Here is a 19,038-nt window from a genome sequence, read left to right on the forward strand (position 1 = left end):
CAGGGCCACTGAACACCCTTTACGTCTGTGTGTTGGTAAAACAAATATTGAACCAATGAAAAGCATTAAAAAGCGCTTCTGACAAAACCAGCTAACTCCATTGGATCCTCAAACTTTCTGCTAAACCAGCTAACTCCACCGGAGTTAGCTGGTTTTGCTGACTCCAGGCTCCACCCCCTTTTGACCTCCAACCTCATTGTGCGCGTGGAGGTATTCAGTCAGTGCAACTCAATTATTAATGAAACTGAACACATGGAGATTTAATGTATATATTATTATTTGACGTTTATTATCAAGAGATATGCGTCTTTTAGCCCACTGGTTCCCAGCACGGGGTCCGGGGACCCCCATGGGTCCTTGAAGGGGTTCCAGGAGGTCCCCAGCTAAAATATTGATAGTTAAGAACCAAATGGGACCCTTACAGGTCTGTAACTCCAAAAGTGTACAAATGGAACCAAACGGATCCTTACATGGGTCTATTCTATACTATTCTCAGAGTTAAACTTACCTGAGGATTTGACAGTGTAGATTTAGGTCCTGGAGATAAACGTAATATCAAATGGGTGGTCTATGGTTTAATGCATATCAAGCTAGGGGTCCTTGAGATTAAAAAGGATGAGAATCCCTGTTTTAGCCCACACAGCACAAAGAGCACAGAAACAAGGTCATTGAGGACTGTTTAGCAGATCAGTGCAGTGTGATCAGTGGCAGCCTCTCGTTTTATTTAACAAATGTTTAACAAACGCTTTGGGGAACCAGTTGTTCCTGCTGTTGCTATGAGACTATTCAAAATCTATTTCCAGCAGGATTCGGCCTTTTACCATATTTAGCAAAAAAATAAAAAAGATTATATATTTTTTTAACGCCTACTTCACAGTGTGTGTGTGTGTGTGTGTGTGTGTGTGTGTGACACACTTTCAGTGTTCCCTCCATATAAATCAATGAGGGATATAAGCTGTAGGCTGAGGAGGCTTCATTATTACTTTGTCACGTGACCCTTTTGCTTTACAAAAATGACATATTTTCAACCAATAGATATGTTGACATATATTATGCCTTCAGCTGAAACGTCAGTATAATAAATTGGTATGCAAGCAAGCCACGGTATCACAATGGGTCTCTCTACTCACAAAGCACTTATGCCTATTTAATGCAGGCTAGAGACTCGATTAGGCTATAATGAATACAAATTGGGGTTTTGGGGGCAGGCACGATTGGGGACAACCTGCTCATAATTTGGGACTGTCCAGAATGTTCCGTGACATCTGGTCACTAAACCTAGCTTTGGCATCGTTGACCTGGGATGGGGTGGGAGCAGTAACATTGGAAGCTTTCATTTTACAATGTTCTGCTCTGAATATAATTTGAAACACAAAAGAGACGTTGTTGTTGTTGTTGGGGTATTTGTCATGTCATGTATAATTGCATGGGGCGGCAGTGGCTCAGGGGTAGAGTGGCCGGTAGAGCGGCCTGATCCCGGGTTCCCCCAGAGTTAGTGTCGAAGTGTCCTTGAGCAAGACGCTGAAACCCTAATTGCTCCTGAGTGGTGGAAAAAGTACTCAAATTCTTTACTTAAGTAAAAGTACCGATACTGCAATATAAAAATACTCTGTTACAAGTAAAAGTCTAGAATTAAAAATGTACTTGAGTAAAAGTACAAAAGTATTGGCATCAAAATGTACTTAAAGTACCAAAAGTAAAAGTACTAAATATTTGAAAATCGCGACGCGTTGTGAGCTTAGAGATAGATCGGCTATTTTCAAATAGCCTATGTATGACATAGGGTTAAAGTGGTTAATGTATGTTTCATTATATCATAATTTATATCTGCAAAGTAACTAGTAACTAAAGTTCTCAAATAATTGTAGTGGAGTAAAAGTACAATATTTGCCTCTGAGATGTAGTGGAGTAAAAGTATTGGAAATTGGAAATACTCAAGTAAAGTACAAATTCCTCAAAATTGTACTTAAGTACAGTACTTAAGTAAATGTACTTAGTTACTTTCCACCACTGCTTACATGGTTTCCTCCGCCATCGGTGTATTAATGTGTGTGTGAATGGGTGAATGCAATGCACAATCTATACAAAGCGCTTATGGATAAAAGCACCATTTACCATTTATTGCACATAGTATGTGAAATGGTTGGTGGCATCATTTTGCAGTCGGCCGTGCCCGTGCGGCAGGAACAGTCTGCCTATTAACCGTTTTCTGCACATAATTACGTTTGGTGCTGCCTTTCTTCTGTCACGATGCTAAATGCTAAGCTACTGCAACCTCGCTCCAGGTGTAAATGGTGTTCTGGTCACACTGCCAAGGTCGCGCAAATTAATTTCGCTCTGCCAATGTGTGGGTGGAAACCGAGGCTCCCAGGACTCCGACCTGTTGGTTCTCTTGCTCCTCCTGGAGGGCAGCCAGCTCCATCTCCTCTCTCTGCTGCTCCTCCAGCATCTCCATCTTCAGCTGCTCCAGGAACTCGCTGTGCTCGTCATCCAGCCAGGCCTCCTCCAGCTGGAGAGAGGGAGAGAGAGAGTATTGATTCAAATTAGGTCTGCATCTTTGATTGATTTTGACTGATTGACGTTTGATTGGTGTTTTCATTGACAAAACATCATATACATGAACATAATGTCGCTGTCGCCTCGGGTAACCACCTTCACTTTAATAGTTTTGCAAAGATGGCATAAAATAGCAGATCTACAAGCTCACCTTGCATCGTGATGCGTTTTAGAGCTTATAGATCGGCTATTTTTTCTTACTTCTGTCTGTGCGACACTGAAGTATTTTTGGGCGGCGCAACCGCCCCTATAAGTGAGATTTGGACATCGACCCAATTGCACCCCCCCAACCCTGCGCTGTGATTGGCCACCATTGTACCCCCCTAACCCTGCACCGTGATTGGCCACCATGACTCTATTCAGGACTGTGATTGGCTAGAAACACATGACACATGTGCATATCCCTATAAATAGGACTATGCACTTAAAAAAACACTTTTATGTGTTTTTTTAAGTGAATCACTTCCATCACTGTGATGACCACTGTGACCACACCGCCCACTTCACACTGGGTGTGATTTTTGGGGCGGTGTAGCCGCCCCCTATAAGTGAGTTTTGGACACCGACCAAAAGATTTGTATACCCCCTAACCGTTCCATTGTTAATGCAAATCGATACTTTTGCAAAGTCAGCCAATCACATTACAGCTAGTGTCATCACCTCTAACTGTAATGTGATTGGCTGACTTTGCAAATTCAGGACTGTGATTGGCTAGCGAAACACATGACACATGTGCAGCCCTATGAATAGCAGTATGGACTTTAAAAAAAGTAATTTATCCTTTTTTTAAAGTGAGTCATGTTGTGATGACCACACACCGCCCACTTCACACTGGGTGTGATTTTTTTTAAACATCTGATTATTGGAGTTTTTTTCCTCACAGAAGGTATTTTTCAAGAACAATAAAAACAGGATTTAACAGATACACAAAACAACATATAAATGAAATAGAAAAACAAAAAAACAAACCAAACGATATGCAAGAACATACCGACACTGTAGTATGACAAAGTAGGGCATTCATTTACGAAAAAAATATAAAAAGTTGAAATAATTATGTAGATTTGGCCTTGTTTCCGCCAAACAGCGATGATATATTTACATATCTGTCAAAAGGATAAAACAAACAAACAAAAAGCTTTACAGCTTATTTCCATTTCCAGGTTGAAAGTGGTTAAGACTTTAGATTTACTACGTGGAGAGACTTAATTTAATTACAAAGTATCTTCCATTGCCCCGGCTCCTCTGCGCTCCTCTGTGTGCGGCGCGCTGAGCTCCTGCGACGACTCACCAGCATGGCCATGGGCCTGAACACACTCCACATTAGCATGCCATTAGCTTTTATGGTTTACCGTTGGAAGTCAATTACAGCAGCGCTACATAAAAATAAAACATGATGAGGTGTCCCAGTGCTGGCTACCACTACCACTGGGAGTAGAGGGGTGAATAGGAAGGTTGGCTACAGCACAACACCGATGTTTATTTTTTTTTCATTAATATTTTTATTGGAAGGTTGGTGTAGGATCAGTTCAGTTCAATACGGTCACATATGTCAATCTTATTTTAAGTTACAGTGTACATGAAAAAGAAAAAAACTGTCCATCAATAGCATGTGAATATTGACTTGACTACTTCCTTAAATATTTTCTTCTTTTTTTAACAAACAAACATAACAAACATACATCAGAAAAATAAAAAGGAACTTAAAATTACAACAATAAAAAGAAGAGTATGGTACATAACAAACACTTTGAGAACAGAGAATACGAAAAAGACCAGATAGAAATAGAGATATAGAAAAAGACCAGATATAGAGATATAAGAAAAGAGGTAGAGAGGGGGGGGGGGGGTAGAAAGAGAGGAGAAGAGAGAAAAAAGGGGGGGGGGGGGGCCTCAGTCATCCAACAATTGTATGGGGGTTAGATGGAGTTAAAAAATGTCAGGAAAGGATCCCATTTCTTTTGAAATGTGGTTAGATTACCTCTGGTAGAATATCTTATCCTTTCTAATTTTACAAAGGACATTACTTCTCTCAGCCATTGGGTTCTAGAGGGTGGTTTAGTAGACTTCCATTGGAGAAGAAGATGGCGTCTTACTATTAAAGAGGTGAAAGCCAAAACCTCTAATTGTCTGGGAGTGAACCGGGCATAGTCTTCTGGGATCCCAAAGATAGCAGTATGTGGAGAAATGGTTACAGGAATTGCGAATATTTTGGACATTGTGTCAAAATAATTCTTCCATAGGTTAACCAGGAGCGGACATGAATAAAACATATGGGTTAAGTTACAGGGTGAATAATGACATTTGTCACAACTGTCTGTCACAGTAGGATAGATTCGCGATAGTCTAGCTTTGGAGTAATGAATTCTAAATAGTACTTTAAATTGTATAAGTGTGAGACGGGCACACGTTGAGCTTGTGTGGAATGTACTTAGGGCAGCATCCCACCAACTGTCATCAAAAGTCAGCCCAAGTTCAGCCTCCCATGCCTCCCTGGCTCTATTATCAGGGGCATCATCCAAAGACAGTAGATCATCATATATCCTTGATATTAGCTTTTTTTGGAATGGATCGAAGTGGATGAATTCTTCCCAAATCTGGGTTGTAGGTAGTTGAGGGAAGTGCGAAAAAAGTGATCTAACACAATGTCTGACTTGGAGATATCGGAAGAAATGGGAAGCGGGGAGACCAAACTTAGCCGACAGATCAGCAAAACTACAGAAGATATCCTTCTTATACATTTTTTTGAAAGATTTGAGACCCTTGTCATGCCAGACTGAAAACCCTGAATCCGAGTGTGGAGGTTTGAATAAGTGATTCTTCAGTAATGGACTTGAGGTGGATGGGAGAATAAATTTAAAATGACTTCTGAATTGGTACCAAATTTTGAGAGTGGAACGAACAATTGGGTTTCGTGTAAATCCGGAGGGGTTCGTTGGAATAGGGGAGGTAAGTAGAGCTGGCAGTGAAGACGAAGTACATGATTTTGATTCAAACTTACACCAAAGCGGATTCGCTGATGCATACCAATAGGAAACTTTCTGAATATGTGCAGCCCAATAATAAAGTTGAAAATTTGGTAACGACAATCCTCCATTGAACTTGCACCTCTGAAGTACAGCTTTCCGGATCCTGGGTGCTTTCCCATTCCATAGGAAGCCAGAGATTGTTTGATCAATACTTTTAAAGAACTTTTTTGTCAGAAAGATGGGAATACATTGAAATAGAAATAGAAACTTAGGGAGGATGTTCATTTTAATGGTGTTAATTCTTCCAATTAACGATAGGGGTAGACTTTCCCACCTCTGAAGGTCAGATTTAAGATTAGACACTAAGGGGGAAAAATTGGCAGAAAAAAGAGAGGACATAGTCCTAGTTACATTTATCCCCAGATATTTAAAGCCAGAAGGACTCATTTTAAAAGAAACATCAGATTGTGTCAATTGTAGTGCCAACTGATTGATAGGATAGCATTCACTCTTGGAGACATTCACCTTGTAGCCTGAAAATGAGCCAAATCGTTTAAGGAAAGCTAGAATAAGGGGAATCGACGTACTTGGGTCGGAGACATACAACAATAAATCATCTGCGTAGAGCGACAGTTTGAATTCTATTCCTGACCTTATTATCCCCTTATACGTCGGAGAGGACCTCAGATATATTGATAATGGCTCGATTGCGATCGCGAACAAAAGTGCGGACAGCGGACAGCCCTGTCGGTTACCTCGTGACAGTGGGAAGAAACTAGATTGGGTGCTATTGGTGCGAATACTGGCTTGCGGTGAAGTGTAGAGAAGGCGTATCCATGAAATGAAAACTTCGCCTATTCCAAACCTTCCCAATACCTCAAACAAATAGTTAAATTCCACTCTGTCAAACGCTTTCTCCGAATCAGCAGAGATAACTACTTCCGGGATCAGAGTGGAGGGGTTGGAATAAATAACATTTAGGAGGGTTCGAATATTGTAAAACAATTGACGTCCTTTTATGAACCCAGTTTGTTCATCTGAGATTATGGTTGGGAGGACGTTTTCCAAACGAAGGGATAGAGCTTTAGCCAGTATTTTGGCATCTACATTTATTAATGAGATAGGCCTATAAGAGGCGCAAAGATCTGGATCTTTATCTTTTTTGAGTAATACATTTATGGAGGCCTGACACAAAGTAGGGGGGAGAGAACCAGATTGTAGTGATTCAACGTATACAGAATGTAATAATGGGGCCAATTTGTCTTTAAATTTCTTAAAAAATTCAACAGGGAATCCGTCTGGGCCAGGGGCTTTATTGCTTTGCATATTATTAATGGCTATAGTAATTTCTGGTATAGTCAATGTTGAATCAAGGTCTGTAGCAGCCTCCGGGTTTACAGTCGGGAAAGCGAGCTCGTCTAAAAAGGAGTGCATTTCACTAGAGTCGGATGGTGCTTCAGAGCTATATAAAGATGAATAAAATGAGGAGAAAGTGGAATTAATAGCTATAGGATCAGTATGTAATACTCCTGTGGGATCTTTAATTTGGGGAATAATATTTGAAGCTGCTTGACGACGTAGCTGATGAGCCAAAAGCCGACCTGCCTTGTCACCATGTTCGTAATATGTGGCTCGCGAGCGCAAGATAAGGTGTTCTGCATCTGTAGTTGTAATAAGGTCAAATTCAGTCTGTAGAGCAACGCGTTTGTTAAGTAAATTGGGAGAGGGGGATGACGCAATTTGTTGGTCTAAATTTTTTATTTTATTGGAGAGGTCCTGTTTTTTAGATTGACGGGATTTATTTAGATGAGTAGAGAAGGAAATGATTTGACCCCGTAAATAGGCTTTCATCGATTCCCACATAAGTGAGTGGGAGATCGGGTCAGTTTCACTTTGATTAAGTGTGATATAAGCATCTATTGCATTCGAAATGAATGTGTTAAAATTATCATCGGATAGGAGTAGAGAGTTAAGCCTCCATGAAGATGAGTAGCGGGGCATTGAGCAGAGCTGGATATCTAACGCAAGTGGGGCGTGGTCAGAGATGACAATGGGATGATATTTAACAGATGTTACTTTAGATATTAATTTGGAGTCAATGAAGAGGTAGTCGATCCTACTAAATGATTGATGCATATTTGAGTAAAAGGAATACTCTCTAGCTTGAGGGTTAAAATATCTCCAAGAGTCAACACAGCCATTTTTTGACATAAAATCAGAGAGGGTCTTAGACATCAAAGATGGAGTCATATTACGTGGATTAGAACGGTCCAAATGGGGCGAAATCGTCAGATTCATATCTCCACCAAAGATCAGAAAGGTGCTATTCAATGAGGGAAGTCGTTCAAATAATTGGTTCATAAATGTAGGGCTGTCGAAGTTAGGGGCATAGATGTTAACCAGCAAAACTGGAACATGACACAATAAACCTGACACAATTAAATATCTGCCTTCTCTATCAGAAATAACTGTGGATGATTTGAATTGGACTGACTTACAGATCAAAATCGCGACCCCTCTGGCCTTAGAATTAAAATCAGAATGAAACACTTCAGCAACCCAGGGGCATTTCAGTCTGACCTGATCCTTGTTACGCATGTGGGTCTCCTGTAAAAACACCAGATCAGCCTTGAGATGTTTCAGATGTGCGAACACTCTCGATCTCTTGACAGGACTTCCCAGACCCTTGATGTTCCAGCTGACAAATCTCACAGGAGAGTTGTTACCCGAATTAAGAGAGTTTGTGGCCATCACGGTAGTGCTTGAGAATTATGAGGAATGAGAGGCCCCCCCTCACTTGGAAAAGAAGGAGAGAGAAAGAGAAAAGGAGAAAGAGGAAAGAGAAACGAAGAAAAAACAGACAACATGAGTGAATAACAAATGAATAATGAAAACATGAACCTGAATCTACACTACCCGCCCATCCACCCCCCTCCCCCCCGCTGCACCTACCCAGACTAAGTTGTAAAACAACAGAGTACCCAGTGCAAACTCCACAGGGAGTCATAACCCTAGCCATACTTTCAGCTTACGAAATTACAGCTATTTCAGTCTCAGCTCCTGCAAATTACAACTCTCATTGAACATTTTAGAGTATTAAGGCACACCAACATTTCTAATGCTTCGCTATGTAACATGGTGGCTAAAAATTCTAACATTACATCTATAATTATATATAAGTAACAGTGTATAGCAGTGTATATTGACACAATTATGCTATTTCAGCATCTCACATCCACATTTTTTGAAAGAAACCAAAAAAAAAAAAAAAAACACAAATTCTCTACATTATCTACACCTTACGAGTGTCTCCCTCAACATCCTTGTGTATCAGCTTCATTTACTATAAAGTAAAATAATAACATAAATAAGTATACAAGGAGAGGGAGGAAAATGACAGCAACCTATTTATGAAAAACAAACCTGATTGAAGTAATTGTGGGTCGGTAATATCTATTTATCTTAATTGTCTAATTTAAGCCTCTAACCAAAAAGCAGCTTATGAGGTGTAGAAATAATGATAAGTAGTAATAAAAAATGAGAAAATCTGTGAAAATATATTCAGCATATTGAGTGACTCAGTCAGCAGTTAGAAAAATAAAATCAAGAATTCAAGTTCTTCCTTTCAGTCAGAGTCCACACTGACAGAGTCACTATGTATAACAGTGAATATTGACACACTTGTGCTATTTCAGCATCTTACATCCAAATTGTTTTAAAAGAAAACAAACAAAGAGAAACAAAGAAAAAAAATAACACAAATTCTCTACATTATCTACACCTTATGAGTGTCTCCCTCAACATCCTCGTGCATCAGCTTCATTTACTATAAAGTAAAATAATAATATCATAAATAAGTATACAAGGAGAGGGAGGGAAAACGACAGCAACCCAGTATGAAAACAAACCTGATTGAGATAATTGTGGGTTGGTAATATCCATTTATCCTAATTACCTAATTTAAGCCTTTAACTAAAAAGCAGCTTATGAGGTATAGAAATAGTGATGAGTAGTAATAAAAAATGCACAATGAAAAAATCAGTGAAAATGTATTCAGCTTATTGAGCAACTCAGTCAGTAGTTAGAAAAATAGAATCAAAAATTAAAGTCCTTCTTTTTAGTCAAAGTCCACACTGACAGAGTCACAATAACAGTTTTACCCATTTTTCCAGTAGATTTACTTGCCCAGTGTTTTTATGTACGTCTCTGCATCCTCTGGCTTCTTGAACTCCTTCTGGACGTTGTTGTATGTCACCTTCAGACAGGCGGGAAATACCAGCCCAAAACGTAGGCCTGGCAATTTCAGCTCATACAGTTGGCGCCGTACATCCTTAAAGGCCGCTCTGGCGCGTGCTACCTTCGCCGTGTAGTCGGGAAAGACTGAGATGACCATATCTTGAATCTTGATCCGCTGTAGTGTCTTGGCTTGCTTCAGGATGTCAACACAGTCTTGGTGGTAGTGTAAACGGATAATTATCGGGCGAGGAGTTTCATTTTGTCTTGGTTTAGCCTTCAATGAGCGATGCCAGCGGTCCAGGACGGGTTCTTTTTGTAGATTAAAGGCTGTCTTCAGCAATGTAGCAACCGCCTCTGTGGAGGATGCCGCCGGGTGGTCCTCAGGGACCCCTATGACGCGTACGTTATTTCGTCTACTGCGACATTCCAAGTCTTCACATCGATTCTCAAGTTTTATCAGCTCGGCAGACATCAACTCCATCTGGTTCTGAAGATGTGTGATATCATCAGTGCAAGTAGACAGTGTGGCCTCCACCTCATCCACTGTAAGCTTCAGAGTGGCCACATCAGACTGGATGCTATCGATGCTACTTGCTAGCTCTGCTTTCACTGCTTGTAGTTCTAGCTTCATAGATGTTAAATTCTCACCCAAGGCATGGTGGAGCTCTGTCTTGAAGATAGTAGATATTGAGGAAATCAATTCCACCTTGAAATCCTCGTGAGACATCGCGGGCGGCAGCGGGCCGCCATCCGCCGGGTGGCCTGGTGATGGTGGGGGGGAGGGGCCACTACTAGCCGAGGCTTCTGTTGGCGCAACAGGCCGCGACTCCCGCGAGGCCAACGCGGCCCGTCGTCGCGTGTCCTTCGTTTCTTTTTGCATTTTTAATGGACAGAAGTCTAAGTTAAGTTTACTTGTGTGAGAATATTACCACATTTATTCAAATGGTGCGCTATTTCAGCATTTAGGAGTTCACTCTGCAGGAGCTGTGAGAGCTGCGTCCTACTCCATTGCTCGCTAAACCGGAAGTCAACACCGATGTTTATTATGAGGCCATACACAGAGTAAGTGGTAGAGCCTCGGGGCTGTGAGAACAGTATGCTTTGTTTACCTAATTTGAGCCTACACTAACATGTCAGTAAGTTAACTTAATTGACCAAATTCAAATGGCTGCAATTTGCTTGCGTGTGCATTATGGCCAATGCCTCAAAGGTCTGCTTTGGGGGATTATATTGGATGGCGCAATTCACCTGCAATTCCGGTCTGGCAACGAGCAAGATGATGTTTCTGCAGTCTTCGTTGGAGAGTGCTGCCACGGCCTCCAGTCGGTCCTGCACATCCTGCCCGTTTATCTGAGGGAGCCATACAAACATGTATACACAATACACAATTATATACTCACAATTATATGTCTCATTATATACACAATATAATGAGACAGACCCAAGTGTACACATTATGAGTTTGCTTGTTTGTTGGTAAAAAGCTGATTCTTTGAAAACACACACACAGTATAGTCTCACTCCCATAACAAAAGAATACAGTATAACGGTGCCACAATCAAAGTGGCACTACACAATAATCTCCCCTCCAGAGGCGAATGCCAGCAGTCTCTAGTTTATGGGGCCAGACGAGGCGTTGATTATGAATGGGACAGTGGCCAAGGGTTGGCGGAACTGTTGTGTTCACTAAAGTATCCGGCAGCATACATACATCTAGCGGCACAATTAACTGGCCGGTGACAGGGGGCGTCCATCTTTTTGTGGGTAGAGTAATGGCCCTGTCACTGTTGGATAATAGTGCCACGGTACTGGACCGCCTCGCAAACAACCCCCCCATTCCTGGATCAAAACACACACACACGCCGGCGTACAATTAGGCCAGCGAAGTGCATTATCTCTGACCAAACAGCGGTTACACATCCCTCCTCTCTCCCTGAAAAAATAATCACCAGCACAGAATATTCATCTCTGCCGCGTCTGTGCTTCTCCTAACTCTGCACAATGAACTCATTAAAGCATATATACAGCATAAACAGAAATGGGGGAAATTCTATTATGGTGACACTCGGTTGCTAAAACATTCACCTGCTAGCGCAATAGGTACGGTAGCTCCCATTCATTAGCGCTGTCCCATTTCCTACTGTAGCCTCCAAAATGACCTCTCTTGCACCAATTTCAACCATAACAGTAGAATTAGTGGCTGGGAATTTGGGCTGGGAAATATATCGATATTATATCGATATATTGTGATATGACACTAGATATAACGTCTGAATATCGTAATACTGTATCATAAAATGGCAAAAGTGTTTTTTTAATACTTGTTCAAAATGGTCCAAAAATGATTGTGAGTTTGCAGATAGATATTTTAGAAAGAAATATGATACTGACATGATACTGACCATGATACTGACATGACACTTAAGAAAATATTATCATCACAATATGATCACAATATCGTTATCGAGGTATTTGGTAAAACGTATTGTGATATTTAATGTTGTCCATATCACCCAGCCCCACTCTGAAAGAATCACCCGTGCCCAAACAATAATCCCCCACTCAGCGTACCATGGCGGTGGTGTTGTGAGCTGCCTTTAGCCCACCACACACACACACACACACACACACACACACACACACACACACACACACACACACACACACACACACACACACACACACACACACACACACACACACACACACACACACACACACACACACACACACACACACACACACACCAGGGTGCAGTAACATTCCTCTATGTCCCTTGCCCAAAGATGGAACTGGGGGCTAATAACATTCATCCCAGAGGGGTGTAAGGGAGCTGTGTTACTACTACAACTCTTAAAAGGCCCTGGTGGTGCTGAGTCTGTAAGTAAAACAGCCAGGGGGGGTGGGGGGTATTTCTCCCCCTCTAACCAGTTCCTTCTTTAATGTTCTGCCATTAAAAATGAATGGGCTCTCGTGCTGGGAGACAACTGTGGAGCACAACCAATAAAAGGCTTTTGCATTGAATCTAAATGAGAGCTGGTAGAAAAGGAATGCTGATGAGGGCATTGTCCTTCAGTACTGCACCTGTAAAATGCGATCCCCCTCTCGGATGCGGCCATCCCTTGCGGCGATGCTGTTTGGGCCAATCTGTGTAAAAAGAGATTAGATTAGATTAGATAGTTTACTTGTTCACACGTGATAAGAATGTTATTTAGATAGACATATGCAGCACTGTTCGCTTGTCTACATGTACAGTGTGTTATTTAAGATGTTGCATGTTGCTTAGATGCTAGGTTTGATATTCACCTGGCATCCTAGTTTCTTTGTATCATTTTCCTTACACTCTACTTATGAGACCAATTACCCTTTCCTTTGTTAGTCTGATCTTACATTTTTTTTAGCTGCAGCACCGGGTGAAAAAAGGGTTACAAAATCGTGGGATAAAAAATTTAAGAAAAGAATAAATGCCTAAATTGTCAATTGTGAGAGATAGAGCAAACTGTAATGTCACTCACTGGAGCAGCATCAGGTGTCGCTTCAGAAAACAAAAGAATGTTAGAAGTGCCTGAAAATCTCTCAAATCCATTTTCAAGACATCCTTCTATCGCCCATGGAAGGATAGTCTAGACATAGTCTAGACTCATAATAACGTGGCAACTTCCTTGAAAACCGGGCAGCAGTCTAAGTAGTTGACACCTGGTTTCCAGAGGAAGAGACCCTTGCTGTCAAAAACCATTATCGCAGCTGCCTGGTCAGTCACGTATCAAGGACACTTTCACCTGCTTTACTGGCTAATAGAAATCCACACCAAACCTGTCAGTACGTGTGTGTGAGCTAAAGTAGAGTAGAACTTGACCATGAGGCCTCTGCTGCTCAGAAACCTTTAGCAGGTGATTTTTCAGCCGACTTTAACCTGCAACCCGCCTCCAGTCGCCGTATTCAATTAAACGTATTCAATTAAATTCAAATCACCTACAGTAAAAATGTTTCACCACCCCAAGAGCGTTTGGTTACAATAAAACTATATTAACCACAGCATATACTACACCATAAAGCCATATACCATACGACATTACACTGATTGATACACCAGAAGCTTCTTATAGTATCTATAAACGGCGCTACAGCCCCTGATCGGAGACACACATGCCGCTTGTATAAATAATGCCAGTTGAGCGAGGGGGGCAGGACACTCTTTCATCGGCCAATCAATTGGCGACTGGGGCCATTCGTTTCACTCTGTCCAATCAGACGGGATCTCCGGAGATGGTTAGGCTCAACGGTGTTCCATCTTCATGATAGCGCAGCACGCCACGGAGGGAGAGCGCTCATTAAGGAGGAAGGTCAGCAGACTGGCCTGGGACTTCGTCTGGAGTGTTAGGGGGCTGGATCAGTGGTGTCTGGTCTCAGCCACAACAGACAACAAGGTTTCTTTTTTTATGGCAGCCACAACAATGGTTTCATGAAACAGATAAAGTGGATGAGTGTCCTGTGTGGGTTTATGAGTAAAAACACACTAACGTTGCATAATCTAAAAAAGAATAACTAGAAAGGGACACTCAGTAAAGCGCAAATCTCTGCCAGGAGGAATGCCCTACCTCCCTCCATCTTTCCGTTTGTCTGGGGCTTGTGAGGACAATGTTTTGGGTTTGTGGGTGAGTATGAAACGGCACAGAGGAGGGGGGACAGAGATATAAGAAAGGACTGTCATTTACATCATTACGGTGCAACTAGAATGACAGGCTAGGTATGGAGACACATCTTTGAACAGCGAACACGTCCAAAAGTAATGTGGCATGTTAGGACAAACATTGACATTACAATGATCAATTCCTTGTGACAAACATGTTTGTACAGTATCACCAGATCAATCGAAGGTTGCGATTTGAAATGTAAGTGTGGGGTTTTCACAGCCCCACATGTAAGCTCTGTAATGTCATCACCATTACGGCTACACTAGTTCACAGTCAATTGTAGCTTACATGAAACTGAAAAGTAATGGCATGTAGGGTGAGGTGTATACAGCTATATCTGAAAGGAGCAGACCATGATAGCATAATGTCACAAATGAGACCTGTGTGTGTGTGCGTGTGCGTGCGTGCGTGCGTGCGTGCGTGCGTGTGTGTGTGTGTGTGTGTGTACACTCTACATGAGAAGCATAGAAGCATTAATTTACAAAAATGACAGTTGCTGTTGACCCATTCCAAAAATATTCGAGAATTGAGGTCCTTGGCCTGCTCTTAGCGTCTAAGCGTCATTCGCTACGGTCAGACACAAGCACACACACCCACACATATGAGCCACGCACGTATGAACGCACACATGCACGCACGCGCACGCACACGCACACACACACACACACACACACACACACACACACACACACACACACACACAGGTTGAAAACATTATCCCCTGGCAGAGATAATAATGATGCATTAAAACCATGGCACTAGTAATTTGTTTAAAATGGTGGCATTTTAATTGCAGTATTTAATCATGCCTTTTGGTGATGTAACCTTCAGTGCAACACAACCACAGCATTATGAGTGAGAAAGGAGAACAGAACTGAACGCCTCAAGATATACGAATAAGGTTGAGGAAACCAAAATAACACTGCTGTCGGTTTATCAGCTCATCATACTGTAAGCAGTTGAATCACACAAGCTTAAGGGAGGAGGCAGGGAAATTCAGTTTGTTTTCATAATGACCTTGCGCTAGCTGCTCTCTCTCTCTCTCTCTCTCTGTTTGTGTGATCTGGCGGCTTATGAAAGATCACAGTATACGAAACGCGTCCTCTGACACACCGCTGGCAACACAGTGACATTCACACGCAGGCTCATCTGAATGCAGCTCGCTCCACTCGCCTTGTACTGTTTTTCACAGAGCCAGAACCCGAGGAGGCTGCCAGCAGCCACAAGAAAGAGAGAGAGAGAGAGACCCGCACTGATCTGTATTCCGCACGGGTCAGAGAACAGCACCTTGCGGGTTCTGAGACAACTTCAAACGAGCAGCGGAGAAACTTGTTGGGCGGAACGGGAGAATGGCATTTTTTTTTACATGCTGTCAACAAGTGGTATAACAGTGACCCTCAACCTTTTTCATTTCAAAGAGCCCCCCCCCCGCCCTCCAAATTTGATAGGCATTATGCCACGGACCCCCATTTGGTAAGATATTTATCTCTGGGGCTCCAATCTCAGAACATGTTTACTGGTAGACATGATTTGGTCCAATATAATCTCTCAAGAACAGATTCCGAGCTGCACTACTGCATCTGTCGGGAGGGCCATTCAGAACGTGTGAACATTGGCCTACAAGTGGGCGGGCCTTAGATCAGGAAGCAAGCCGCGCTTTACCCAATCAAATGTAGTGGGCGGGATTTACATCTGTGCGTTCGCTTTCTGTGTTCCCACTGGAAACTTGCCGATCTATCAAATACTACAAACAAATGTGCTGAAGAGGTTCAATATTGTGTAATTGAGCAACTCTCGTAAGTACGCTGGCAAGAAGCTTGTTGTCTATAACATCCATGTTCCGTGGGAGAAATGGTGTTAGTGTTCCGTGGGAGAAATGTTGCTAGTGGGAATGAAAACATAGGCCGCCCCACCAGAAGAGAAGGGCTGAGGGCGGACCAAACGGGCCAACATCCCGCTATCAACATTCTATTGGGCGGTCAAATTCAAAGGAAAAAAACAGCAGAGGGCGCTGTTTTTTTCTTTTTTTTTGACGATGGGTCCCCAGATTGGGTCCAATATGGTCAGTCATTTGGTCCAGAATTGTAGGCTACATGTACTGTAGTAATAGAGAGAACAGTGAAACGTGCACGTTCTAGATGTATTTAATTGTGCATTTAATAATGGTGAAGATTAACGATCAATAATTTAGTTGGGGACCCCCCAGGACCTCCTCAAGGACCCCTGGTGGGCCACGGACCACACGCTGACAAGGTTCTTTTGGCTGACAAATCCCTCTTCTGTTTTATATTTGTACCATATGGGCTGATGGATATCTTTTTAGTTAGTGTGATCACTAACTAAAAAGAAAAATATGGAAAAATATTCTATAATCTCATTCACTCTTGATAAATAGGTTCAATTGTGAGATTATTTCTCCCCGACAGAAACTCGCTCTACTCACATGAATATTAGAGTATACTATAAATTGAAAGAGGGAGTGGAATATTAAATGACACATTTGATTTAGTACAGAAATTCGGCCCATTATAATCTAGCAAAAACTACTGTAGTCTTTTCTACAAAGCCCTTGTATGCAACGATATTTAAATGCAAAACTTCAAAGAGGCGAGAAATACACAGAAGCTTTCAAAGCACAGCTCTTTTTTCCCCCCGATTATTTCCATTTCCTTTATTGAACTGCTATATCTTGTAGGGGACGATTAATGTTGCATGTTTGCCAAAGCATCCCCAGGAGTCGGTGAAGAACAACAAACACTGGCTAGAGCAGTGGTTCTCAAACCTTTTCAGGCTGTGACCCCCCAAAATAATCATATGTTAACTGGGGACCCCCCAAAATAATCATACGTGAACTGGGGACCCCCCAAAATAATCATACGTGAACCGGGGACCCCAACGCTGAGGCATTGTGAGCTTGTAAATCGTCTAGTTTCACAAATGTTGTCTCTTTCTTATATTATTTGACAATTTGGCCAATGTCTGACCAGTTTTTATAGTATAGTTTGTTGATTACTTTTGATGCAGTAATGGTCTTTTTTATTTTTCTATTGAAAAAGGTCTTAAAAGTTCTTAAATTGTCACTTCACTGTCATGTGGGGAGCCCCCCAAAATCATGTGGGGACACCCCCTGGGGGTGCCTGGACACATTGAGAACCAGTGCTCTAGATTACAAGCTTCTCTACAGCAGTGGTTCTCAAAGTGGGGTCCGGGGACCCCCACGGGTCCTTGGGGGGGTTCCAGGAGGTCCCCAGCAAAAGTAGTTAACATAGCATCACAATCATTTTAAACACTTGTATATGTTGGCTATAGCAAATATACAAGCTCATAGCACAGCACCGAGTGTCACGCTATGAGATTGTAGATCTGCTATTTTTCAAAAATCTTGAACATTAGTGAACATCTTTCACAAATCTTTGCTTCTGGGGGTCCCTGGCACAACATATTTTCAGATAGGGGTCCTTAACGAGAAAAGGTTTGAGAACCACTGCTCTACAGGAAAATTACATTACATTACATTACAGTCATTTAGCAGACGCTTTTATCCAAAGCGACTTACAATAAGTGCAATCAACAAAGGTAGGGAACGAAAGCTACTAATCACCAGAGGTTATAAGTGCATTTTCTGCAATAACAAGCAACCAAGAGCATACCTAGCGCTAAGGTAAAAGTGCAATATATCAGCTACCTATTTCCTGAAACAGATGAGACAAAATAGCTAAATCAAATGAGCAGGAGCTAAAACAAATAATTGTATTGACTAAACAAGATCCAATAAACAATTCAACAATAAAACAAGCATTCGTACAACTAGTTAACAACAAGTAGGCCAGGCAAAGAGGAAGGGTAGTGTTTCCTGAAGAGGTGGGTTTTCAGCCTGCGGCGAAAGATGGGCAGTGACTCTGCTGTCCTGACATCAGTGGGAAGTTCATTCCACCACTGTGGGGCCAGAACAGAAAAAAGTTGTGACCGTGTCGATCGACCAGAAGGACCGTTGAGTGGCGAGGGAGTCAGTCGCCCCGAGGTGGCAGACCGGAGTGGTCGGGCAGGGGTGTGGGCATTGACCAAAACCCGGAGGTAAGAAGGAGCTGTTCCTTTCACTGCCCTATAGGCTAGCACCAGGGTTTTAAACTGAATGCGAGCCGCTACGGGGAGCCAGTGCAGAGAACGGAGAAGGATAGTTGTGTGAGAGAACTTGGGGCGGTTGAACACCAGACGAGCCGCAGCTTTCTGAACAAGCTCCAGAGGTCTGATGGCAGATGCCGGAGCACCAGCCAGGAGGGAGTTGAAAATAAAGTTGAACAAAAATACCTCATCAACTCACTCTTCTAACTTGGACAAGGGAAACCAGTCCCTCATCCCAGATGTGAGTCTAGCATCATAGCTGAGATGTATGTACTGTATGTAATTATGTAAGGATTCAAACCTGGGTCTCCTGCATGGGAAATCCCCCCTTGGCCAAGGCAGATATTATTAGGCTTCTGGGGTTCAGGCATTGCTACTCTGCTACACACGCTTGACTATAGAGCATAAGGATTCACTCAACACCTTAACTGCCTCAAAATAACCTTTACTGAGATATATGA

At 42.2% G+C, this 19,038-nt stretch overlaps 1 protein-coding gene across 1 annotated transcript in view; it reads right to left on the minus strand.

Moving 5' to 3' along the window:
- The window catches only part of LOC311047781 (PDZ domain-containing RING finger protein 4), a 173,997-nt gene that overhangs the window by 3,749 nt on the left and 151,210 nt on the right, over nt 1–19,038 (minus strand). Inside the window, exons 6-8 of the mRNA XM_084060646.1 lie at nt 12,846–12,908; nt 11,010–11,111; nt 2,381–2,509 (exon numbers count right to left, since the gene is read on the minus strand). Of these exons, the coding sequence (XP_083916772.1) occupies nt 2,381–2,509; nt 11,010–11,111; nt 12,846–12,908 (294 nt within the window). The remainder of the gene's footprint in view (nt 1–2,380; nt 2,510–11,009; nt 11,112–12,845; nt 12,909–19,038) is intronic.

This window comes from Gymnoscopelus microlampas (assembly GCF_963454915.1).
Source record: "Gymnoscopelus microlampas genome assembly, chromosome: 6".
NCBI classification, from domain to species: domain Eukaryota; kingdom Metazoa; phylum Chordata; class Actinopteri; order Myctophiformes; family Myctophidae; genus Gymnoscopelus; species Gymnoscopelus microlampas.